The sequence below is a fragment of the Falco cherrug genome, chromosome 14 (genome assembly GCF_023634085.1).
Source record: "Falco cherrug isolate bFalChe1 chromosome 14, bFalChe1.pri, whole genome shotgun sequence".
NCBI lineage: Eukaryota > Metazoa > Chordata > Aves > Falconiformes > Falconidae > Falco > Falco cherrug.
The window spans coordinates 21,309,430-21,334,557 of record NC_073710.1 but is presented as its reverse complement, the minus strand read 5'-3'; the positions used below and the strand labels follow the sequence as shown (position 1 = coordinate 21,334,557).

General features: G+C 60.9%; 5 protein-coding genes across 16 annotated transcripts in view; 3 read left to right on the top strand and 2 right to left on the bottom strand.

Moving 5' to 3' along the window:
• Positions 1-749: 749 nt before the first annotated feature.
• SNAI3 (snail family transcriptional repressor 3) lies at positions 750-2,859 on the top strand. The gene is made up of 3 exons (XM_005432317.3): positions 750-864; positions 1,536-1,925; positions 2,302-2,859. The coding sequence occupies exons 1-3, from the start codon at positions 786-788 to the stop codon at positions 2,481-2,483; spliced, it is 651 nt and encodes a 216-aa protein (XP_005432374.2). The 5' UTR covers positions 750-785; the 3' UTR covers positions 2,484-2,859.
• Positions 2,860-4,783: 1,924 nt separating this feature from the next.
• On the top strand, positions 4,784-8,099 carry MVD (mevalonate diphosphate decarboxylase). The gene is made up of 10 exons (XM_055726855.1): positions 4,784-4,930; positions 5,406-5,476; positions 5,587-5,701; positions 5,790-5,936; positions 6,018-6,217; positions 6,414-6,488; positions 6,724-6,942; positions 7,022-7,137; positions 7,229-7,337; positions 7,838-8,099. Exons 1-10 carry the CDS (start codon positions 4,861-4,863, stop codon positions 7,916-7,918), a joined length of 1,203 nt encoding a protein of 400 aa, XP_055582830.1. The 5' UTR covers positions 4,784-4,860; the 3' UTR covers positions 7,919-8,099.
• Positions 8,100-8,566: 467 nt separating this feature from the next.
• Positions 8,567-11,334, top strand: LOC129737366 (cytochrome b-245 light chain). The gene is made up of 6 exons (XM_055726857.1): positions 8,567-8,721; positions 9,473-9,542; positions 9,758-9,832; positions 10,068-10,151; positions 10,225-10,306; positions 10,398-11,334. The coding sequence occupies exons 1-6, from the start codon at positions 8,664-8,666 to the stop codon at positions 10,578-10,580; spliced, it is 552 nt and encodes a 183-aa protein (XP_055582832.1). The 5' UTR covers positions 8,567-8,663; the 3' UTR covers positions 10,581-11,334.
• A 794-nt stretch (positions 11,335-12,128) lies between these two features.
• IL17C (interleukin 17C) lies at positions 12,129-13,679 on the bottom strand. Its single transcript, XM_005432314.4, has 2 exons — positions 13,120-13,679; positions 12,129-12,915 (listed from the first exon to the last, which is right to left on the bottom strand). The coding sequence occupies exons 1-2, from the start codon at positions 13,677-13,679 to the stop codon at positions 12,666-12,668; spliced, it is 810 nt and encodes a 269-aa protein (XP_005432371.2). The 3' UTR covers positions 12,129-12,665.
• Positions 13,680-16,480: 2,801 nt separating this feature from the next.
• ZC3H18 (zinc finger CCCH-type containing 18) overlaps positions 16,481-25,128 on the bottom strand; it is a 48,965-nt gene continuing 40,317 nt past the window's right edge. For 6 of the 12 annotated variants that reach the window (XM_055726679.1, XM_055726675.1, XM_055726680.1 and 3 more), the window contains 5 exons: positions 23,010-23,170; positions 22,201-22,397; positions 20,943-21,039; positions 18,515-18,611; positions 16,481-17,180 (listed from right to left, as the gene is read on the bottom strand). In XM_055726679.1, the coding sequence (XP_055582654.1) occupies positions 16,982-17,180; positions 18,515-18,611; positions 20,943-21,039; positions 22,201-22,397; positions 23,010-23,170 (751 nt within the window). In that variant the 3' untranslated portion in view covers positions 16,481-16,981. The remainder of the gene's footprint in view (positions 17,181-18,514; positions 18,612-20,942; positions 21,040-22,200; positions 22,398-23,009; positions 23,171-25,128) is intronic. The other 6 variants (XM_055726678.1, XM_055726682.1, XM_055726685.1 and 3 more) reach the window with 3 other exon arrangements.

Here is a 25,128-nt window from a genome sequence, read left to right as displayed (position 1 = left end):
CCCCCCAGCCGCATATGCCACTGCTGGCAGCCAGGCCCTGACACATGGCACTGTGTGCTGTCCCCAAAGCCTGGTGTTTTTTCTCTGGGTGTCCCTGGGAGGTGTCCTGGCTCCGAGCCTGCGTGGGGCTGTCGGGGTTCCACAAGGACACAGGCTGTACCCAAAGGAACCGGTCCTGGGAGCAGCTGCTGGTGTCCCCTTGGAGGGTTACAGGGCTTCACCCTTGTCCTGGTGCAGGCCAGAGCGTGCTTCTGTCCCCAGGTTTTGGGGATACAATGGCCGGGGCTGATGGCATTGAGGAACAACAGTCTTACCTGCTCCCTGGCCCTCCTCAAACAGCCCCTGCCAGGCTTTCTGGGGCTGGGAGGGCACCGCGGTAGAGGAGACAGGCATGTGGCCATACAGCCAGTGGGGTGGCTGGGGGGGTCCCCGTGACCTGAGCTGCCAGCTCTGTCCTGCCCCAGCTGGGTGCCAAGGGGGGGCCACGGCAGGTGCGAGCCAGACTGGCTGGGCAGGGGGATGCTGTGGGCAGCGGGAGCCCGACTGTGGAGCATGTGAGGTGACGGTGCTGGGGGACAGGGCTGTCCCCCAGGCTGTCCCTTGCACCTGCAGCGGGGCGTGCTGGCAGCCAAGGCCAGCCCTCGGGCAGCGGTTGGCCCCAGGGCTCCCCGGGGGCTGCCCATGCTAATGAGCCCCGGGGCCTTATAGCACCCGCTGGCACCTGTGGGGACACGGTGCAGGGACACAGCCCTGCCTGGCCTGCCTGTCACCCTGCCTGCCCGGCCATGCCCCGCTCCTTCCTGGTGAAGAAGCCCTCCAGCACCCGCGTCCCCAACTACAGCCAGCTGGACACCCGCGCTCGCGGTAAGGCCGTGCGACACCGTGGGCACCCCGGGACCCCCTGGACCCCTGGCTCCCACTGCCACCCAGTGCCCACCCATCTGCAGGGGACCAGGGCACCCCTGGCTGATCTCAGGGTGATGCTCTGTGCCACAATGCTGGGGGAGCGTCCCTGGCTCCGTGCCCCCCGCCCTCAGCCCCATCCTGGGTGGCAGCTGGTGCTGGTGACAGTGCCAGAGGTGGGGGGGAATTGGGATCACCCGGGGGCTTCCCAGGGACCGTCCCCTCCAGCACGCCCCTATCCAACCCACCCCTGTGGGGGTCTCTGTGCTGCTGGGGGGCGCTTGCCAGCGTGGTGCGTGCGTGTGCGCTCCCCCGGCCATGCTGCCGCAGGGGATGCCCAGGTTTTGGGGTGCACCCAGCCCGGAGGAGCTGGCACCCAGACTCGGGCTGGGCTCTAGCTGGTGCTGGGAGTGTCTGAGATCTGAGACTCCCCTTTTTGGGGACAAAGGGCCGGTTTTGCTCTGTTCTGCAGTGGGTGCGTTGGTGCTGCCATACAGAAGGGTGGGAGCAGAGGGGGGACCTGGTGCAGATGAGCCCCCACCAAGTGTGTGACGCCCAGGGGGGCTCCAGGGACCAGGCGGGCAGCCCGGCTGCCGTCCCTTGGCCCTTAACCCCGCTCTCTCCTCCTGCAGAGCTCAGCGGCTTGTGTGACTGCGGGGGGTTGCTTGCCCCCAGCTACCACCAGCCCCCCGCGCCCCCCACTCCTCCTCGCCCACAGGACCACGGCCACCTCCTCGCCTGCTTCTCCCTCCCACTGCCCCCCGATGCCAAGGCTCCCCCTGTCCCAACGGGCACCCGCAGCCAGGGCACCCCCCTGAAGGACACTCAGACCCTCAACCTACCCCCGCGGCGGGGGCCACACCAGCGGAGCTTCAGCTGCCGGCACTGCGCCCAGGCGTACGCCAGCCTGGGCACCCTGAAGATGCACATCCGCACCCACACCCTGCCCTGCCTCTGCCGCCTCTGCGGCAAAGCCTTCTCCCGGCCCTGGCTGCTGCAGGGCCACATCCGCACCCACACAGGTAAGGATGGGACCCCCAGCTGCTGCTGGCCCTGCCGGCACTTCTGCTTTTTGGGAACGATTAGCGCAAAAAATGTTTTGCGCATTTGCCACAGCTTGGCATTGCTTGCTCTCCGGGAGGGACCTGCTTGGGGTGGGCACAGCTGAGGATCCTGGTGCTGGGGTGGTGGCACGCACAGTAAGCCCCGGGAGAGACCCCACGGCAGGTCCCACTGTGGTATCACCCACTGGGAAGGCACCGATGGGTTCTGGGGCCTCCTGGGTAGCGCCAAGGGTCGGGGAGAGGCATGGGGAAAGGTGATGCATGGGAGGGGATGGGGCACGGAGGGTCAGGAGGAAGCCGGGGTACAGGGGTGCCCTGACCACGTGTCCTGCAGGGGAGAAGCCCTACGCCTGCCCCCACTGCAGCCGAGCCTTCGCCGACCGCTCCAACCTCCGTGCCCACCTCCAGACCCACTTGGACGTCAAGAAGTACCGGTGCCACGCCTGTGCCAGGACCTTCTCCCGCATGTCGCTGCTGGCCCGGCACGAGGAGGGGGGATGCTGTGGGGCATCCTGAGCTGCCCACCACACACAGCTGCCCCAGGGAGGGCAGAGAGCCCCGCGCTGTGCCGTGCCGCACCGTGTCATGCCATGGTGTGCCACGCTGCACTGTGTCGTGCCATGCCATGTTGCACCATGCCGTGCTGCACCATGCTGTACTGCACTGTGCCGTGCCATGCTGGTGCAACACCCCAAGAAGGGACATGAGAGTGTCGTCACACAGGACTGCCTGGACTTTCGCAGCAGGTCACCGAAGCCCCATGGCTGCTGCCCAGTGGCTCTGGTGCTGGGGGACACGGTGCCTTGCCTGCTCCCCTGCTGCTCTTGGGGAGGTTTCTTACCCCTCACATTGCAGGAGACATTAAAAGCGGAGCTGAGCACCGCAGGCATGAGCAGAGCACACGTGCCTTATTGCTGCCGGGGCTGTCCCTGCGCAGCCAGCATCGTGTCCTGCCAGCCCTGGGGCAGGATCGGACCGGAGCCTGACTGCCACCCCTTCTGCGTGTTTTGTAGAGCATCCTCCTCCCTCTCCTGCATCCCTGCAGCTCCCTACCCTGAGAACGGGGACAACACTGCCGGGGGACCGCGCAGGGCCCCTGCCTGGCCTCATGCCCCAAAAAAATGGATCTGGTGGACGTTTGGGCTCGGGGCTGCGTGGCCCCAGTGTGGTGCTGGGCACTGGCCTGGCCAAATAGCACTGGGATGGCAGAGATGGCAGGTACAAGGACACCCCGCAAGTGACCCTGAGCATCTTCGTGGCGTGGTGAGACTCAGGGTGACGGCGGTGGGACCACCCTGCTGCAGGGGTCCCGGCACCCTCTCCACAGTCCTGTGGTGGCGGGGACAGGGCTGTCCCTGCCGGTGTCACCACGGCTGCTGGGGCTTGGCTTGGGTGGGTGCCAGAGGAAGCCGCCGCGTGCACCCCGTGCTATTTGCAGCTCTGCCCGGCTAAATCGGGCCCCGCACCTGTGCCGGCAGCGGGGGGAAAGAATCCCACACCCCAAAATAGCCGCATGCCAGCCCTTCCCCTCCCACCCATGGAAAATGCTTATAAATACCCCGGGGGGTGGAGGGGCACAGCTGGGGAGCCCCCCCCCCAAGGGGATCCTTTGCTATGCAGGGGGGCAGGCAGGGGGATGCTCCTTTCATCCCTCCGTTTTTTTATTCAGGGTGGGATAGGACCTGTGCCCCTCACCTGCTGGTGGTGACACTGTGGGAGGGGACCGTGCCCCCCAGCACCACGGTGTCACCCACGTGCCTGGCGTGTGCCCCCCCCCCGCCCCTGGGCACCCAGATTTGTGGGATGTTTTCCACTGTGAGTGACTGGAGGATAAAAATATCCCGGGGGGACACACACACAGGCGGGGGGGGGGGGCAGCCAGGGGTGCCCAGGGGGCTGGGATGGGGCCTGAGGGTGTGCTGGGGGGCACTGGGAGCACTGGAGGCTCTGGGGCTGCGGGGGACAGGGAGCACTGAAAGGATGCCGAGGGCAATGGGAGCACTGGAGGGGCACAGGGGTATTGGGGTACTGGGCATAATGGGAGCTGCAAAGGCACTGGGAGCACTGACGACAGTGGGGTACTGAAGACTCTGGGAGCACTGGGAGGGTACTGGGGACACTGGGGCAGCGCTAAGGTAACTGGGAGAACAGGTGCATTGGGGATATGGGGGATATAGAGGTCACAGAAAGCACTGGGATAACACCGGAGTGCTGGGGTGTTGGGGGCAGAGGGGTGTTGGGGAGTGCTGGACCGATACTAAGGTATTGGGGTACTGGGCATACTGGGAGCACTGGGGGCTGCAAAGGCACTGGGAGCACTGGAGGCAGTAGGATAACTGGGAGCCCTGATGGCTCTGGGAGCTCTGAGGCATTACTGGGCATGCTGGGGCAGTGCTGTGGTAACTGGAAATGGTGCATTGGGGTTCTAGGCATACTGGGAGCACTGCAGGGACACTGGGGCAGCGCTGGGGTAACTGGGAGCACTGGTGCATTGGGGGCACAGGGGATATGGAGATCACGGGGAGCACTGGGGTTACACCGGAGCACTGGGATGTTGAGGGCAGAGGCGTGCTGGGGAGCACTGGGAGCACTGGGCGCTCGGGGCCACCGGGTGACCGCCGTCCCACCGCTCCCCCAGGGCGCATGCGCAGCTCCTTCGCGACTCGAAGATGGCGCCGCGGCGTGCCCGTCCCTGCGCCGCCAGTGGGCGGGGCGAGGCGGCACCGCCCCGTGGTCCGATCGCTGCCATTGGGCGCCGAGAGCCGGGCGCCGCGGCGCCGGCCAATGGCGAGGCGGCAACCCGCCACGGGCCACCATCACGTGTGTAGCTCGGGGGCGGGACCTGAGGCCGCCCGGCCCCGGCCGGGAGCGTCCCGGTAGCGGCGGCAGCGCGATGGCGGAGGAGCGGCCGCTCGTCCTGGTGACCTGCACGGCTCCCGTCAACATCGCCGTCATCAAGTACTGTGAGTGCAGCCCGGCGCCGGTGGGCGCCTGCCGGCTGGGGGCGAGCGGGGAGGCCGGGCTGGCCAGGGCCGTGCCGGGCCTTGCAGTGCGGTGCGGTGCCGTGCCGTGCCGTGCCGTGCCCAGCAGTGCGGTGCGGTGCCGTGCCGTGCCGTGCCGTGCCGTGCCCAGCAGTGCGGTGCCGTGCCGTGCCGTGCCGTGCCGTGCCGTGCCCAGCAGTGCCGTGCCGTGTTGTGCCATGCTGTGCCATGCCCAGCAGCGCCGTGCCACGCTCTGTTGCACCGTGCCATGCTGTGCCATGCCGTGCTGCAGTGCCAAACCAACCTATGACAAGCCGTGCCATGCTGTGCCGTGCCCAGCAGTGCCATGCCGAGCTGTGCCAAGCCATGCTATGACAAGCTGTGCTGAGCCGAGCCGTGCCGTGCCACATGGTGCTGTGCTGTGCCAAGCTGTGCTGTGCTGTGCTCTCTTTTGCAGGGGGCAAGCGGGACAATGACCTCATCCTGCCCATCAACTCCTCCCTGAGCGTGACGCTGCACCAGGACCAGGTTGCTGTGGGGTCAGGGTCAGGGTCAAGGTCAGGCCCCTCTGCCACCAGCCCGTGCCTGTGGGGTGCTGAGCCCCCCACCCATCGCACTCACCCCGCTCTCCCTGGCAGCTGAAGACCACCACCACAGCTGCCGCCAGCCGGGACTTCACAGAGGACCGACTGTGGCTGAACGGGGAGGAGGCCGACGTGGGGCACCCCCGGGTGCAGGCCTGCCTGCGGGAGGGTGAGTGTCCCCCACCCCGGGCACCGCAGGGGGGCTGGGCGGGGTGTCCCCCGTTCCGGCCCCCCACCTGGCTCCTGTCCCCTGGCAGTGCGGCGCCTGGCCCGTAAGCGCCGGGGCGGCAGCGCCGAGGACACGGCCCCGCTCAGCCTCTCCTACAAAATCCACATCGCCACCGAGAACAACTTCCCCACCGCCGCCGGCCTGGCGTCCTCCGCTGCCGGCTACGCCTGCCTGGGTGGGTGAGCGGGGAGCGTGGGGCACTGGGCGGGGGTGGCCGGGGTGTCCCCCTGCTGCTGACCCCCTCCCCTGCCCGCAGTGTCGGCGCTGGCGCGGCTGTACGGCGTGGAGGGCGAGCTGTCGGAGGTGGCACGGCGTGGCTCGGGCAGCGCCTGCCGCAGCATGATGGGCGGCTTCGTGCAGTGGCAGCGGGGCGAGCGGCTCGACGGCAGGGACAGCCTCGCCCACCAAGTAGCCCCCGAGATGCACTGGCCGGAGCTCAGGGTTCTCATCTTGGTGGTGAGGGACTAGGGTCGGGGGGAATGGCTGCGCCCCCTCCCACCCCACCCTGCCAGGCTGGGTGGGATTTGGGGAAGGGGTGCTGGGAGCACCCCAACCCCTTGTGAGTGCAGCGCTGGGTGCTCAGGGGCTGCCTCTCGCCAGGGTTGGGGGCTCGGGGCAGGGGTTGTGTCCTACTGCCTGTGCCCCTCCCCAGGTCAGCGGGGAGAAGAAGCAGGTGGGCAGCACGGCGGGGATGCAGACCAGCGTGGACACCAGCCCTTTGCTGAAGGTATGGGGGGCAGTGGGCCCGATCCTGCCCAGGGCGGCTGCCTGCCCCCTGCCCACAGGCAGGGCTTGGGGTCCCAGTTCCCTTGGACGGGGGGGCATTTCTCCATGCTGGCAGGCACTGAGGGAGGCGGGGCGGGGGTCTTGCTTCTGTGGTGCCACCTGCGTAAAAGCCCAAAGGGTTATGATGCCTTGGGTGTCACCGAATTGGGGTGACTGTGACCCACCCGCTACGACAGCACCGGGCAGAGGTGGTGGTGCCAGAACGCCTGGCCCTGATGATGCGGCACATCCGTGAGCGGGACTTCGAGGGCTTCGGGCAGCTCACCATGCAGGACAGCAACCAGTTCCACGCCACCTGCCTCGACACCTTCCCTCCCATCTTCTACCTCAACGACCTCTCGCGGCACATCATTGCGCTGGCACACCGCTTCAACACCCACCATGGACACACCAAGGTACCAGCCGGCCCCGCGGGGCTCCTGGTTTGCTGGGTGCTGTGGTCCCTCACCATGGCCCCCCCGCATCCCACCACAGGTAGCCTACACCTTTGACGCTGGCCCCAACGCCGTCATCTTCACGCTGGCTGACACCGTGGCTGAGTTCGTGGAGGTGGTGAGGCACAGCTTCCCCCCCGCCACCAACGGGGACCAGTAAGAGCAATCCCATCTCTTACTGGGGGGCGGTGGGATGGCAGGGGCTGTGAGCAGAGGGGCAGGGACTGAGCTCCTGGCTGTGCCGCAGGTTTGTGCGGGGGCTGCCTGTCGGCTTGGCCTCGCTGCCGGAGGAGCTGCTCACGGCCGTGGTGACTGAGCCGGTGCCGGGGGCTGTCCGGTACATCCTGCACACCAAGGTACGGGGCTGGGGGGGGGCTGGGGGGGTGTGGGGCAGGGGGACCCATCTGCCCGGCCTCTGCGGTGATGCTCTGCCCCCGTCCTCATCACCAGGGGGATGCACAGGGCCCCATCCCTGTCCCCAGGGGGTTTGTGGGGGACCCCATCTCTGTCCCCTGGTGGGGGTGTGTGGGACCCCATCCCCAGGGTTGCACAGAACCCCATCCCTGTCCCTGGTGGAGGTGTGGGACCCCATCCCTGTCCCCAGGGTTGCACAGGACCCCCATCCCTGTCCCCAGAGGTGCACAGGACCTCACCCCCATCCCTGTCCCCAGGGGGGTATATGGGACCCCATCCCCAGGGGGGTGTACAGAACCCTATCCCTAGGCGTGTTCCCACAACCCATGGGCTGGTCTTTCAGGTTCTGTGGGGCCCAGAGCTGCCCCGCAGCCCTGAGGCAGGGGGTCCCTGGTGCCAGAATCTGGCCCATGCTGCCTCTAACCCATCTCCTGCCCCACAGCCCGGCCCCGGTCCCCAGCTTGTGGATGACCCCAGCCAGCACCTCCTGGGAGTGGACGGGCTGCCCCGCTGCCGTGCCTGAGCCCGAGGACACTGCCAGGGATGGCTGTGACGCGCCGGCGTGGGGGGCTCTGCCAGTGCTACCTGGGGGGCTCAGCGCTGAGTCGGGCCTGGTGCAAGGCTGTCCCCAGCCCTGGGGCCGGATGTGACCCCCGGGGCTGGTTTTTACTGTTTTGTAAGGAAATAGAGGGTTTCTGGCTGCAGCGCTGTTTCGGCGTGTACGGGCTCCATGGGTGCTGCTGGGTGGGGGACATCACCAGCCAAAAGCAGGGGGCAGGAGATGGGGCTGGCCCTGCTGGGACTGATCCTGCCCACCTGCACAGCCCCTGTCCCCCCCATGTCCGTTGTGGGCTGCTGCTTCCGTCCCCTGTCGCTCCAGTTGTCCCTTGTGGGGCTGATCCTGTAGCCCTGCACAGGCCTTGTCCCCCTACATGGCCCCTGTCCCCCCACCATATCCATTGTGGGGCTGCTTCTGTCCTCTGTCCCCCGAGTTGTCCCTCCCTGCATAGTCCCTGTCCCCCCACATGGCCCCTGTCCCTTGCAGGACTGATCTTGTCCCCGATCCCTCCGTGTCCCTTGCGGGGCTGGTCCTGTCGCCGCACGGCCCCTGTGCCCCCGAGCCTGGCCCTGGTCTGGTGCCGTGTCCCTGTGTGGGCGGGGCTTGCGGGAGGGGGCGGGCCCTACGGGAGGGGGCGTGGTTGAATAGTCTTCCGGGTCTGGCCGAACCGAATCGGGCCGAGCGGAGCCGAAGGGACTCGGGCGGCGCCATGGGGCAGATCGAGTGGGCCATGTGGGCTAACGAGCAGGCGCTGGCGGCCGGGCTCAGTGAGTGCGGGGGTCCGGGGGTGGGTGGGGGGTGCTGGGTACTGGGGACCTGGGTGCTGCACAGGGTGCCGAGCGCCTCCGCTTCGCGCAGCGCCCCCGGCCCGGCCGTGGGGGTCCCCGAGGCAGCCCGTGTCCCCAGGCTGCAGGGAGGGAGCGGCGGCTCGGGGGGCTGAGCCCGGGGGTCCCGCAGGCACGGTCCTGCTCGAGGGGGTGGCAGCCCCGGGGGGGTCCGGTCCCGCCGGCCGGGGGGCGCTGAGGGCGGCCGGGACGTGCCGGCCCCGCTGGGGGTGCCAGGGCTAGAGGCTCCGCTTCCTCTTTCTCGTCTTCCTCTTTCTCTTTCCTTTTCTCTTCCCTTTCCTCCTCCTCTTCCTCCTCCTCTTCCTTTTCTTCCTCCTCTCCCCCGTCTCCGCCCAGGTTTCCTGTCCCCGCCGGGCAGCCGGAGGGGACCACAGCTCCGTGGCTGGAGCTGATGCGTGGCCACGGGGGCAGAAACCTCCCCCAGGCTTGAGCCCCCCCATCCTGGACCCCCCCAGCACACCCCAGCCTGGACCCCCCAGCACTCTCCAGCCTGGAGGCCCCCATTTCCCTTCCCTGAACCCAAGGGGTCCCACACAGCATCTCCCCAGCGCCCCGCACATCGGGTGATAACCCTGGGTTTGGGGGGGCTGTATTGCGGGCTGGGGGGCTGTGCCCTGGCTCGGGGGGCTGTATTACTGGGCAGGGACCCCAGCATCCTGCTGTGTCCCCACAGTCATGCTGACAGGTGGCATCGTGGCCGTGGCAGGGCAGTTCAAGGACTGGTACTTTGCGGCGTATGCCATGTATCCTTGTGGAGAGGATGCCCGGGGCTGGGAAAAACCAGGGGAAACCCCTGTCCCGATGAGGATGGAGGACGTGGGTGGGGGGAGACACCCTCCTTCTCCCCAGTCCGGGTGTAAACCCCTCCTTCCCTGCCCCAAAGAGCCCATTTTTGGGTGAGGGGTGTGACTAGGGACTAATCTTGGCCCCGAGCGCCTCTTTCCTTGACCCCCCGCAGCGCAGCAGGTGCCTTGGTCTGCCTGCTCGAGTACCCCAGGAGCAAGCGGAAAAAAGGCTCCACCATGGAGAGGTGGTAAGTGGTGTGTCCTCCTCCCTCACCCCTGGGACTTGGGGGTCCTGGAACCCCCCCAGACACAGGGACGTGGCTCTGAGGGTGGGAGCAGTGGGGCTGGAGCACGGCTGGATCCCACAGATAGGTTCCTTGGGGTGTCCCATGCAGGGACAGTGCAGAGATGAGGGTTCTTGGGGCTGGGTGTCCCCCCTGGGGTGGGGGTGGCCTCTCTGACCTCCCCAGTGTTGCTCTGCAGCGGCCAGAAGTACATGACGGCGGTGGTGAAGGTGTTTGGGCCCCTCACAAGGAATTACTACATCCGAGCCATCCTGCACGCCGCGTAAGTGGGGTGGGAGGTCAGGGCTGAGGTGCAGCCCCCCCAGCCCCCTCCTGACCCCCAGTCTCTCGCACAGCCTGGCTGTCCCTGCTGGTTTCCTCCTCTCCACCATCCTGGGCACCGTCTGCTTGGGCATCGCGAGCGGCATCTACCTGCTGGTGAGTGCAGAGTGGCTTTGGAGGGGTTTTTGGGGGGCTGGAGGCTCTGCCGGGGGAGAGCCCCCCCTCAATGGTCACCATGGCTTTGCAGGCGGCGGTGCGTGGGGAGGAGTGGAGACCCATTGAGCAGAAGCCCCCAGAGCGGCTGCACATTGGGGACACCATCAAGCAGCCACCCAGCAACCCTCCGCCCCGGCCCCCCGCCGATGCCCGCAAGAAGCAGCCGGTGGAGGTGGGGGGGCAGGTGAACCCCATCCCCGTTGAGGCTGAGTAACGGAGGCGGGGGTGGGCCTCCTGTCACTGCTGCACCGCTCGTGCTCCTGCTTCCCAGATGCACCCCAGCCCCTCGTGGGGAAACTGGGGTGCCTGGCTCCTGGGGATCCCCAAGTCCTCAGGGCTCCCCAGCTCCTTGGTGGGTCCCCAGCTCCTGGGGATGCCCGAATCCTTGGGGATCATCAGTTCCCCCTGGGCTCCCCAAGGAATCCCTAAGTACCCAGGAATTCTCAGCTCCCTGTGAGGTTTGCAGCTCCTGGGAATCCCCAAATCCCAAGGGATGCTCAGCTCCTCAGGGGCTTCTCCAGCTTCCAGGGGCTCCCCAGCTCCCGAGAATCCCCAAATCCTTGGGGATGCTCAGCTCCCTGTGGGGTTTCCAGCTTCCAGGGGTTCCCCAGCTCCTGGGGGTGCTCAGCTCCCTGTGAGGTTGTCAGCTGCCAGGGGATCCCCAAATCCCCGGGGATGCTCAGCTCCTCAGGGGCATCTCCAGCCTCCAGGGGCTCCCCAGCTCCTGGGGATTCCCAAATCCCCAAGGATGCTCAGCATCCTGCTCTCCAAGCAGTCCCCAGTTCCCTGAGGTCTCCCCAAATCCCTGGGGAACACCAGCTCTCCAGGAAATACCCAGCCCCCCCGAGGGGTCCCCAAGCCCCGCAGCCCTGTGGGGTGGGATCAGGCAGCTCTGCTCCCTGCACCAGCTCTCACTGTTTTTTTTGTCACTTCTGCGGTTGCTGTTGCAATAAAAAGTGGGAAAGGCACCAGCTGCCCCTGCCTGCCACTTCCCAGGGGGGCTGCAGCTGCTGGGGCTGGGCTGGGGCCAATTTTAAGGACAAACAGTGCGATTATGGGCAAACTTTGTGGTGCAGCTGCAAACTTTGTGGTGCAGCTGCAGTTGGCATGGGGACGTGCAGGGCTGTGTCCCTTTTTTGTGGGGGACAGGGAGGTGTCCTCAGGGGGCATGTGGCATGGGGGCCCCACAGTCCTGCACGTGTACCCCCCTTCCCCCCTCCCCAAAAATCTTCTGTGGACCCAGTGGTGGGGTGAAGCAGGGGGGGGTGGGGGTGGTGTGTGAACCTGCACTGCAGCTGCACAGCAACTCCCAGAGGTGCCCCCAAAGCCGGGGGGGAGACCCCCCCCCCATGGCAGGGTGGGTGGGTATTTCACTCCTTGCTTGCGGGTGCTGGGGGTGCCCAGGTGTGATGTGAGACCATGCGCTGCTTGGTGGTGACAAACCCCTGACCCTCTTGGGGCACCAGCAGCTGCTCTGTGCCCCTGCCCCCCCCACTCCCACCATAAACCCTGGTCTGGCACCCATGGGTGCCGGCAGGGCACGTGGGTGGCCCCAGCAGGTGGCGCTGGGCCCGTGGAACGTGGGTGCCTGGGAGCCAGAGCCATGGGAAAGGTGTGGGTGGTGGGATGCTGTGGGTGTGGGGCTGGTCCCCTCCCCGGGGCTGGGGTTGTGGGATGCCCCCCTGCCCGGCCACCCTCTCCATCACCCCCCAGTTCATCCTGCCCTGCAGCACTGGGTGCACTGGTACTTTACCTGTTGTGCTGGGGCCAAGAGATGCCCCACAGCTGAGCATCACCCCACGGGACACCCATGGATGTGCCCTTGGCCCCATCCCACACCTCTTTGCCCCATTGCGCTGACATCCTCACACCCCACCCCCCCACCCCCCGCCCCCAACTGGGGAAAAAGAACAAGGACCGTGCTGGGGGGGTTGGCCTTTATTTGCAGGCTGCACGCTGCCAGCTTTAAATAGCACATATAGAGGAGACAATAAATAGCTTTGCGGGGGGAATAAATAACCGGCGAGCCCCCAAGCAGGGCTCGCAGGATCTGGCTGCGGGGCCATGGGCAGCACGGGCTGATGCTGGACCCGGAGTTGCAGCCTTGGCAGGGGAGGTCAGCAATAAATACGGGTTAAAAAAATAATCCTCCGGCAGCAAGGCTCATAAATAAATCATAAATAACAAGGTGAGGGTTTGGGGGCGGAGGGGGGCCGCGTGTGTGCTCTAAAACAAGCACGGGTTGGGATGGATGCAGTGACACAGTCACGCTATGGGGCTCCACGGGAGCAGGGGGGGCTCAGCGCCCGGTGCGGGGCAGGACGCAGGTGCAGCCCACCGGCACCCTGATGTAGTCTACCTCGAAGGTGACGAGGCCAAGGCCGGTGGGACGTGGGCAGGGCTTGCGCCGCAGGACCATCATGGTCTGGTGGATGGCCACCGAGTTGAGTGACGTCGTCTCCCGACCTGTCTTGACATCCACGCAACCACTGCAGAGGCACTCGGCGAAGGCCAGCTTGCGCGGGTAGCGGTTCTCATCCTCATCGATGCTGCGGGTGAGTTATGGGGCATGGTCAGCAAGCCCCTTCCCCTGTGTCCCCATCACCCCCCCGGTCCCCATCACCCCCCAAGTCACCCTGCACTGGGCAGGCAACGGGGATGCCCGTGGGAAAGCGCAGCTGAACGATGCTCGGGGAAACGGAGGCAGCAGCCAGTGTGGGGCCGTGGAGGGGTCCCCAGTGGGTGGCACTCACCGGTATCGCCATGGGGAGATGGAGCGCTCATTGGGCTCACTGTGGAGGCCGGTGCGGAGCTGCAGCGCGGGGCAGGCACGCTCACGGTGGCGGCGGCGGCGGCGGCGGCGGTGGCCGGGGGTCTCCTGCAAGCGCTCCAGCTGCGGCACCAGCTGCACGGGCACGTAGTGGTCCCAGCGCAGGCTGCGGCCCAGGAGGTGTGCGGGGGCTTCGCCGTCCCGCAGCTCACCCGCGCTGTAGCAGTGCACCTGGGGATGGTGCGGGGGGCCGCCGGGCCGGCGCAGGCCACAGCACAGCACCAGGGCACCCAGCAGCACCAGGGCACCGAGCCAGCCCTGCGCGAGAGCCCGGGTCAGAGGGGGCACCCGCACCCCGCACAGCACCCTCCTCGGCACCCAGCCCCGGCTCTCCTGGGGGGCAGCTGGACCCAAGGACTCCAAGGGGTCCTTGGGGTGAGCTTTTACCCCCACCCTCGGGACCCCCACACCCCTCCCCAAAAGCAGGGCTGCACCCACACATGCACCAGCACACGCATGCGCACACATGGGGTACTCGTGCATGTGGTACACACCCCTCCCCTAAAGCAGGAGCACATGTATGTGCGTGCATGTACACACAGTACTAGCACACACATATACATGGGGAATACCTGCACATACACATATATACATCTACACACAGACACATATACAGCTATACATAGACAGGGAATACCTGCACATATATACACACACACATTGCTGTACATATGCAGGGGATACCCTGTACATATACACACACATATATACCCATATGTATGCGGGGGATACCTGTACATATACACACAGACACACCCCCTACCTATACATGTGCAGGGAATACCCTGCACATACACACACACAGCTATACACACAGAGATACTATGTGTACATACACACACACACAGAGCACACGTAACTATGCACAATCATACACACACAGGGTATCAGCACAGGCACATGCACATGTAAACATACCAGCACACATTTGTAACAGACATTAGTTCCAGTGTGTGTGCATGCATACTTGTGCATATATACAAGCACATGTATACACACACATGCCCTGCACTACCCTTCCATGCATATATACACACACACACAGACGTTACATACATACAGAGGTATCAGCCCGTGTGCATCTATGCACCCACAGAGCAGTACCAGCACATATGCATACATGCACATGGATGGCTGCATACGTGCAAACACACATGCATTAGCAGCACACATACATACAACTGGACTACTCTTCCATGTGCACCCCCCCCCAGCCAGAAACACACACAGCGCTAGCAGCTGTGCCTTTACACGTACATACCACCCACATACCACCACACACACATGTACACATGTGCAAAGCCAGCAGCACGTGCACATCCCCAGCCTGCCATGTACAGGCACCAGCACACATGCAGCTACACGCACATTCCAGCTGGCCCATTGCCCCCAGCTGGCCCATTGCCCCCACGCCCCCCCCCGGGCTGGCCAGCCCTCATGCCCACCCCCACGTATGCACATCCCTCCCCCCCACCCCGCACCATGGGTTGCACCCTGCTCTGTGCACACACACACACGCTTTCACCACCCCCCAGCTGCCAGCAGTCCCACCCCATGCTGTGCCCACCCCTGTAGCCCCCCCCCCCCAGTTACCATGGGGTGGGCGTCGAGGGTGCGGGAACACGCTGGAAAAACTGGGGGGGCCCTTACGAACCGCTGCCCCAGGGATGCGGGCAACCGAGTGGCAGCACCGCCGCTGCCGCCGCCTTTATATAGGGCTCGGGCAGGTGATGTACACACACCTGGAAACTCCAGCTCCGGCTGCCTTCCTCCTCCCCGCGGGCCGTCATTACTTCCTTCTCAACTCCGCGTGTTCCAGCTCGGAAATCAGTTCCTGACATCCGCCCCCCCCCCCCCCCCCCCCAAATGAATTGTGGGTGGCTGATGGGGCTGGGCAGGCACAGACTCGTTGGGAAGGGGGTGGCCATCAGTTTGGCTGCCCTGATGTCCTGGGGATGGGCATAGAGAGAGCATCGTAGGGCTGCATAGTCCAGGTCACGGGAGGGCTGGGGGACGGGTACCCAGGGCATCCCAGGGATGGGGTGGCCTGGGTACCCGTCCCCCAGCCCTCCCGTGACCTATGGGAGCAGGATCCCCGTGCCCAAGGCCATGGCCCCAACCCTGGCCCCATTGCGTAAGCCCGATGGTGATATCACCGTCACGTTCCCAGGGCTGCCAGAATAGAAATCCCAAATTGGGCAATGCTGGAAAGGGCTGAAGGGCTGTGTCCATCCCCTCTGATGCTCCAAAGTCCAGCACCAAGGGGTGTTCCAGCAGCGGGGATGCTCAAAGGCACGATGATGGTGTTGAGCAGAAAGGGGAGGATGTGGTGGGACCAGGGTTTATTTTTCCATTCTGGATGCAGGATATCCAGAACACGGAGTCCCGCATCCTTCAGCGAGTCCTCTCGTACCCCAAATCACTGCTGAGCTGGGCTTGGCCCCACCTGGACCACAGCACCCTGCCAGCACCATACGTGCCACACGGGCACTGTGGTGTGCAGCGTAACAATTCAGGGTCAGGGCTCTTGTCCCCATAGCAACCCAGTGGTCCCAGTATAGCAGGAAGCACAGTACTGGACAGGGGGGAAGCACACGGAAAGCAGCTTTGTGTGGCTGTGGGACCAGGCACAGCCACGCTTTGGTCTTTTACCAGAAAGACAGGATTTACACCCGTTTTGGCAACGACTTTCTTCTGCCACCCCGAGCAGCAGGGAGGAGGCACACAGAGCCTCCCCCAGCAACACACAAGAGGGGGCTGGACCCCATTTTTCATCCCAAGGGTCTAGATAAGCCCAGAGACAACCCCAAGTTAGGCCAGGTGAAGCCCGCTACGGCACAGGCTGCAGAGGGCCCCTGCTAATGCTTAACACCAGTGGGATACTGGTTTAACACTGGGCTGCAGGCTGGAGGGCCCACAGGTTCACAGGGGGGGTCAGGGGTGCCGTGCTCCCCCCAGGAGAGACAGCAGCTCTCCCAGCTCCACAGGGCTCCCGGAGAGCAGGAAAAATTAACTACACAGCCCAAAGACAGGGACATGCGCCTTACAGCAAGGGAGAAGGAGGACAGGGGTGCAGAGAAGCGTAAAAGGAAGAACTGGTTATCAAAATACTTTATTTCAGATAAATCCCTCAAAAAAAAAAAAAAAAAAAAAAAAAAAAAAAGAAAGAAAAAAGAACCCTCCTTGTTAGACAGACATCCCCACAACACCTTCAGGGCTCCTTTTAAATCAACTAAAACAATCCGATGCTTAAAATAAAAGACAGGTCATTTTCCCAATCAGACTTTAGTCAAGAATATATATATATTTTTGTTCCTGGGGTGGGAGGGCAGGGGGAGAAGGTGATGTTGCCAGCAGTTCACAGCAGTTTTCGGCTCTCTCATTACACAGTATATAGAACTGCATTGCTGAAGACACTCAACACACAGCAGGGCTAACTAGGAGAATACAACTCAAGGCTAGCAAAGAGGAGAGGGCAGAGAGAAAGAGAGGAATAGTGAGAGCATCCGATGGGGCTGGAGTCCTCTGTGCATAATTTACATGGAACCGGCACCGGCAGAGCCAGGGGCTGGCCCCGCTCGCCCTTCAGGAGCCGGAGCGAGTCGTCACGGGCGTCTCAGGTGACAAAACTTCAGTATTTTTTTTTTTGTGTGGTTTTTTTTTTTAAAAAAGAATCGCAGCCAAAATAAGACAGAACTGCAAAATCCCAAAGTGGCCGCTTTTACACTATTTATAAAAACATGAACAGTCACTAAGGGGCAGAGCGGCGCTCCGCGCACGGCCCACTATACTTTCCCCGGGATTTTGGCCCGCTTGCGAGCGATGGCATCTTCCACCGCCTTGAGCTGCTTCAGGAGCTCCTCCCGTCGTGACAGGGTGCTGGACTTGCCTGCCTTGGCACCCGTGGGGCCCGGCTCAGACGCTTTGCCTGGTACGCTCGTGACTTTGCTGGAGCTCTTGGACTGCGGGGAGAGCTGGCGTTTCCTGGCAGGGAGAGAGAGAGGAGAAGGTGGTCAGACGGTGCTCACCGGCAGCACGCCACGCTGGAAACAAACCCCATTGGCGTCTGCTCCAGTAAGGAAGAATCGCTCGAAGGGCCAGTGGAAGAATGAGACACGAGGCCTTGGGTTGGAAAACTGGCTGAAACAGTAAAAAAAAAAAAATAAAAATCAGCTGCTCCAGGGGGAGCAAATCCATTTGGCTGCCCTAGAGAAACTTAGTGAGTCCTTAATCGCCTCCTGCCTGGGCACAGGGCACGTCAAACCCACCACACGACACTGTCAACTCAAACAGCAGCAGGCAGAAGAGGGTCAAGAACCAAGGGCGCAGCCACCACCACCGGTCTGGAAAGCCGAGGTTCCTCTTCTGCTAGAAAATAGGACCTCAGGGCCTGAAGGACAGGGCTGTGGCAGCCAGGGCTAGGTTTTGGTTTGGGAATATTCTGATACACAGAAATTGAGGTTCACTCGTGCCCCAGGCTGGACAGAGGGGATGACACAAGTCCTGCTGGCCACGGAACACAGGGGTGCTGGACAGGGCTGTGCCCGTTTGCTCACAGAGATCCTCGCAGAGATGACACTCGAGAAATGCAGAGCAGCGCTGGCGGGCTGTGGGCAAGGAGGACAGAGGAAGCTTTAGGTGTGCTGCGGAAGGTGTTCCACAGTCCTTCAGCCAAAGGGCTCCGAGTGGAGCACAGCCCAAGGCCCCTGGAGCTACACATCCAGTTCTGCAATGGGATGTTCCCAGCACAACAGTGGGTACAGGCTGCCAAGAAATTGGACATCAGCTGGTCACCTGTCACCAGAGGGGATGGAAAGGAGCTAGTCACTGTTCAGCGGCCACATTTTAACGTCTCACAGCAGCAAAGTGAGCAGCTGAGGATATGCTGGGCTATCCAAGCAGGGGAATCACACACCTGAACCAGGTGCCACAAGGAGCTCGGCAGCAGAGCGAAGGGATTGTACTTTCTTTCTCACTGGCACTACGCAGCGCCAGCGAGAGGCAGAGGCACTGGCGTGACTGAGCTTGCACCTAACCCAGTTGGCTCCTCTTGCTGGGACTGACCTCAAGAAAACCCCCAGGCTCCAGCTCGTTTCTGAGCTGGAATGGCTTAGCCGGTGGCTTCCGCATGAACCCCTGAGCACCTTTGGCTCCTGCCCAAGGAGCTTCGCGTCCTTCCTCTTGCTGTGCCTCCATGGCAACTGGAAACTACGGCCAGAGTGCCTCAGAGCTGCCCCAAGAGGAGGGACTGAACCGCTGGAGAAGTGTGGGCCAGGCTGGGCCTCACAAGAGACCCATGAGAACAAGCAGGCACTGACCTGTCTGTCTGCGCTGGAGAAGGTTTCGTGTTCTGACCTCTCTGTCGCTCTTGCTTGGGTGAAGAGAGTCTCCCAGTTGCCTTCCTGTCACGAGAACCTATCAGGAGAAGAAAAGGTGAGATGTTCTCCTGCACTGCCGAGGTACAGGTCGCTACCTTGCTCAGCGTACCGTTTCAGCAAGCGCATGGACACTCTCCGCAGACAGACCAGACCATGCCAACAAAAGACCAAGTCCGACAGCAGCCAGAAAAGGAACCTACTGCTGTGCATCCCATCTTCGGGGGGAGCAGAAAAGCTAGCCATGGCTGTGCCCCATGGTCAGCTGTACAAACCATCACCCGTGGGGAGCCGCACCGTCCCGTCCCTCACCCTCGGGCTGCTGGAACAAGGCTCCTCCACTGCGCTTTCAGGCCCTGCTTTGCTCGCAAACCTGCAGGGCAGGGCTGGCCCTCACAGACGAGCTCGTGCTCCATTATCCCTTGGCAGATCATCTGGTTTGCGCGGCATCCGAGCTGGCTCCGTGCTGGCCAGGTAACAGGGTGTTTTGGCTTTAAGAGTGCTGGGCGAGTGCAGCTCTGCCGCTTTTGGAGCTGGCTGGGGCCAATCCACAGGTGGCATCACCCCCATGTTTGTTCAGCACAGACCGAACTGTCATGCCCTGCTCAAACAGGCCTGCTGTGGGGACTTGCTGGTGGTGGGAAGGCCACTGGGGTCCTGCAGCAGCATTATCCAGCTTTGCTGGGTTTCCCAGCTGCCGCTATCCCAGCACACAGAGAGCAGCCGGCGTGCTTGCAGGGCTCTCTGTGAGCCCTGGGGATGAGCAGAGCAACACGCCCTGCTATACTGCACCAGGTCGGTGATGCTAGAGCCTGCTGACCTCACTTTCAGCAGCACTCCAGACAGTAAAGGTGCTCAGTTCCTCGTAGCAGCAGCCGCCTGTATGTGTCGGGACAGCCCTCTGCTCCTGAGGACTGACACCATGAGAAAGCCGAGGCTGCATACGCTGCAGATCTGATCACAGCAAGGTTACAGAACAGGGACGTGAGACTTGTGGCACAAACACCGACCAGCTTTGTGCTGGGACACTGAAGCACAAGCTGCACGCTGGAGGGTGCCTCTCGCTCAGTCCCAATTCAGTCAGGGGTACACTTGCCACTGGGAGGTGAGGCGGAGTTGCCTTCAGGGCTTGTGCCCCATTTGCTACTGCTTAAAAGTGCTTTATAATGTATAGACAACAAATAAAGTATATAATTGCATCTGCATCTATGTATCTATAAAATCAGCACAGTCTGCTAGGTCGGCCCATTCACTTGTCTGCAGCTCAGCAGTAGTTGTGAACTAGATCCCAGTGAACTCCAACCTCACCCAGTCCCTTCCATGCTGCCTTTGCAGGAGTCAAATGCAACCAAGCTATTAGCACAGAAATTTTTTCTGGCTGGCACCCAGAGTCAACAAGATACACCTACAGCCGAGACAACAGGGAAAACAACATCACGTGTCAATGCTGGCTTGTACGTCAAAACCACGCAGCTCTGGCCGACTACTCCCCCCCGCTTTGTTTTTCAGTGGCGACAGCAAAGGCTGGAGCGTGGCGCTGAGGTCCCTCTCAGTGCGGCTGGCTAGCTCGATTTTCCCAGGTGCTAAGCCTGCTGCTGAGGGTTCAGATGCAGGAGAACACCTGGAAAGCCCGTGTCTTTCTAAACATAAAGGGCAGATCAGATTGTGTCACACACAAGTGGGGAAATCGTCTCATCTCGCAGGATGGGTGACCTAGCCAATTACTGCATCCATCCCAGAGCCTCGGCAGCCCGGGCTCCCTTTCCAAGCACTGCCACAATCCTGTCTGTCAGGAGGACTAAGATCCTTTGGGATGCACTGAAATAGAAGGCAGAGGAGGCTTCAGGATACAGCATGGGGAAACCCTGTGACTTCCACAGCCACCTCCAACAACATTACTAGAGAAGAGGTGGCTGCTGTAGGATGGATCGTACCTACAGCATGGAGATGAGCGTGCCATCTCCAAAGCTAGGGTGCTTTTTTTTTTTTTTTTTCCTTCTTTTTCTTTTTTTCTTTACAGTAGACTTACACAGACATAGTGGAGCCAAGGTACTCGCAATGTGCACCACAAGACAGCTAGGCAAGGCCGGGTTTGGCCTGCCCAGGGTTGACCTCACCTCGCTTACTTCACAAACCCGAGTGTCTCACCTCAACCATGTTTTTGCAGCAGGCCAGCTAATACGCCTGCGTTATCTGGTGGCAATTGCACGCTCTGAGGTTTTGGAAGGACACATGCCTGCAATTAACCTCTCCAGTGAGTGGACTCTTGCAGCAGAGACTTTCACAGGACATTTGTTGCTCGAGCACTGCCTCGAGCAGCAGAGCAGGAACCCAGCCAGGCCAGGAGTCCCTGGGATGGCTGATGTCTCACCTCTGTCAGGTGACAGGTTCGCCCGTTTGGCTGGAGGAGAGGTCGGCCTGTCTTTGTCTGCTGGCTCGTATCTCTTCCTGCTTCCTTTGTCAGCTGCCTAAAATGGAATTAAAACAGACAATGGATCTGAACAGCCACTTCCTTCTGGGGAGGGAAGCAGGCAGAGATTTTTGCTGTGATGGGTGCCCGCGATGCGCTGGCTGGCTCATGCAAGTGCATCTCCTGTTAAACTCCCTTGTGTACACCAGTCTCAGCCATCACTGGCACTATGCAATTCCCCTACCACCCATCCTCTGGCACCAGGACTAATGGTACGCTCTTTTCAAAATTGTCAGAAACAAGAAAACAGCGGCATTTTGTAGAGTTTTCTTCAGCAGCACCAAGGATAGCAAATGTCAAGGAGGCATCTGGAGCCGTGCCTTCTTCCAGGATCTGACCATGCCAGCTGGTAGTTATGTGTAACTGCACACCCCTCCCCACGGAGCATGCTTCAGACTCGATAAAGGCGCCTCACGTCATAGCACAGGGAAGTAGGGAAAACTGCAGCCTCAGACTGCACTGGGGAATTTGGACTGTCAGAAAAAAAACACATTAATGCTTCAAAACCAGGAACGTACCCACGTGACTGGGGCCAACACCCTGCTCTGGCACAAAACCCCATGAGGCCAAACTCTCCCACATGACCTGGACTGCAATCTCAGCCAAAGGCACCAACCCGGGGAATCTGGCTCAATCGTAAAGAGGAAAAAAATCAGGCTCCCTGCGGAAAGTGCGGCTTGCAGCGGACACCCCAGAGAGGCAAGGCAATCGCCACTTTTACCTCCTGACTCGGTTAATGCCTTGTCAGCAGTTCGCTCCAGAGCAGGCAGTGGGAGACGAGCTCTCTCGGAAGCGTGCGGCAAGCATGCTTTCAGTGGGCAAGGCCCCAGCACATGTGGGACTGCGCCACGCACGGCTTTGCCTCGGTGCTCTGGCTGCAGCCCTCGACAACGCGGGGAAGAGCCCTTGAAGCTGCAGCAGGAATGTGCCCCAGGGGAGCCGCCAACACAGTGCCAAGCTCAAGCCACCACAGGGTGTGTGCTGCAAGACTGGTTCTGTCTGCCGCCCTTCAATCCCACCTGCAGACCTACCCAGCTGAGCTCATCCCGACAGCACGGAGCCTGGAGGTCCCCTTCCGCCAACCCCAAGCCCCAGGATCCATCCTATCCACTCCCTGAATTCCCTGGGTGGAGGGAATCGCACCCCTCCCACTTCTCACCTTATTCAAGAGCGTCAGTTTGATCTCTTTGTGAGCGCTGAAGCCCCCCTGCTGCGACTGGGGGGCTGACGGCTGCTGGGTCTGGAGGAGCTGCTGCGATTTGCTCCCCTGGGTAGGCTTGGCTGATTTCAAGAGCTGAGCAGGCACATCCCGTTTCCGCTTCTCTTCTTTAGCACTGTCTTCTTTTTTTGACTTTCCTGTTGAAACCAGAGAGCACAGGTAGTGACTTGCGAGCGATTCCTTCCACCTGCCCTCCCTTTGGAAGGCAGGGCAAGAGGATGCTGCTCCAGGGACTGGAAAAGCCCACACCAGTTAGCACAGCTCGTGGCCCCCAAGGTTAAAAGATTCAGGAAACCAGAATTTCTGCAGGGAGGACACTTAACATAAAAAACAAAGACAAAAGGCTCTTGCTGCCAACTCTGCTACGATCTACAAAGAACAGAGCAAGAGCAACATGACACTGGAGCTGTCCAGAAGATTTAGCATCATCTCATGAATGTGAAAGAGAACAAGGTGAGAGGTGGAATCAGGCAGAACTCCCAAACAGGAAAAGGGCATCTTTACAGCCAGACATGCAGGTATGGAAGGACGCAAATGTCTATTTGCTCCACAGCCTCCCTTTCTCCATGGGCTCACCCTCCTCAGGTGAAGCCTCTGGGCCTCCCTAGTCTACACCAGCCTCAAGCATCAGCCTCCGCTCAGCAATTTTCCTGAAGCTCACAGAATCACCAAGCAAGCTGTATGCAGGTCTCTGCTCCCCCCCTGTTTTTCCCAGGACCCCTTGGAAAAGAAAGTAACAAACCAGGTACCTCTACCTTTCTTCTGCTGCGCTGGGGTTGGGGATCGGGAGCTGGCTGAGGAAACAGGACTGGCCAAGTCCGCGTACATGTCTTCAGAGTCGGCGCTGCGTACAGAGCTGCTGCTGGAGGAGGCACTAGAGACAGAAGAAACGCTGCTCACGCTCAGGGACCTGGAAAGAGCCAACAGGCCGTTACAGTCACGAATGCAACAAGAACCAGGCAGCGGTGAGACAGACACCTTTGTTTCAATTCTGCTGCGTGGCTGGGATGTCAGAAAGCTGCTAAGGCAGGCAATAACCAGGAAGAGACAAAGGTTATGTGTGTCCTTGGGTACAGACGATATGAAAAATCCCAAACATGTTAGATGCAAGCCTAGAAAATACCGTTTATGTATAAACAGGATTAAGGCAACATGTAAACAGGTCACACTTTCCCCAGGTAAATAAAAAGTGAAAGTAGGGTGTGCGCTATCATATACAGGTCAGTGTTATGGCTCAGGTCAAGGGTTCCCTGGCAATGTTTTTGTTGTTTGGCTCACATTTATTGATGGAGGCTTTAAAAGCCCTGGAGTCCTACAGCCCACAGCTCCTGCCCAGCTCCCCAGGGTACAGGAGAGCCCAGCTGCCTGTTTTGAGCCTGTCACGACTGATAATGACAGGGAAGATGTGCGTAAGATAGCAATCTTCTAATAGTGCCTATAAGATGGCTATCTTCTAATGCATTCACAACATTAAAATTGTCAGACAATCATTACATTAAGGAAGACTTCCTACTGAGAAATGTACCAGACAAAAACACAGGGCTACGCATCAGACTTCCCTTCAGGGGCATACCACCACCGCAGCTTTGCTGCACTGAAGCGGCTCCAAAAATCCCAGCTAGCTGGGACCCAGCTGGCAGCGCAGCCCCCGGCATGCGGGCCCTGGCGTACACCGACTACATGAATATTCAGGCAACCTCTCCAGCAGGTTCCGCGGGCCGCATGGCTTCTGTGCTCCAGCAACTGCCCTGCCAGCAAGGTCCAGGCTTGTGCATGACCGAATGGGCTGCGGCAGCTTCAGCACAGGCTAGCCCTGGAACAACCGCAAACTACCTGCTGGCACCCCGACAGAGGTGCGTTCCGAAAGGTTGCATGGACTGCTGCAACAGCGACTGGATGAGCCAGACACTCCTTCTGCAGGAAAGCTCCTGGCTACGAGGTTGTCCCAGCAGACATGGTTTGGGCACACATTACTTTTCCTATGCTTCCTCCTTTCCCACACACCTGTAAAAGCTGCAAGCACAGCCCCAGTGCCACACAAGCAGCACCTGGGACCAGTTTTTCCCATCTTCTCCTCTCGGGCCCTGTACCGCAGGGCAGCGCAGAGCCAGCGTGCCCAAGTGCTCTCTGAACCTCTTGCATCACCCCTACCTGATCTGATGAATGTGACAAGCATGTAGTAAACAAGTTTGTATTTCCGTAAAATAACGCGGATGTTGAACCCTGGAGTTTCATAGAGTTCAGATACGTGAATTACTGCTGGTCAGAGCCAAGTCCTACTTAATCCACTAGTTTTATGCTACAGGTCTACTTTTAAATCTGCATCACGGGAAGCGCTGTGTCTCAAGGCTGCCTGTGAGGTTTCAGGGATTCCTGCACCTAAATAAATGCAAAAAAATCTGAACGAAGGACTTGAAAGAAGCTTATTTCATGACTTTTTACTGGAGGGAGTTAGCTGTTTACAAATCCCACAGACGAACAGCCATGTAACTATTCACTTGGGGCTCAACACAAAAGGAACTGGCCAGGCAACTTTGCCAGCAAAGTAGAAATATCATTAGCTGAGCCTTTTAGGTATTTTCTGACCTACCTCTCCCAACAGACCAAGCATCTTCCCTAAGGACATTCAGTAACAAGAGGTAGTAAAGAGGTTTGGAAGAGAAAAGCTCTATAGCCTGAAACTGTTAACTCGTAAATAAATTAGGATGTGAGATCACCCTAGGTGTAAGATGTTTTGGTCATCATTTAGGTAAAAATGGGCAGTTTGGCACAAACGACAAATTATTTCCTTGAATAAGCCACAAGGACACTACCAATGTTGTACTGCTGTCATGATTCAGGACTTGGGATTTTACCACCACACAAAGA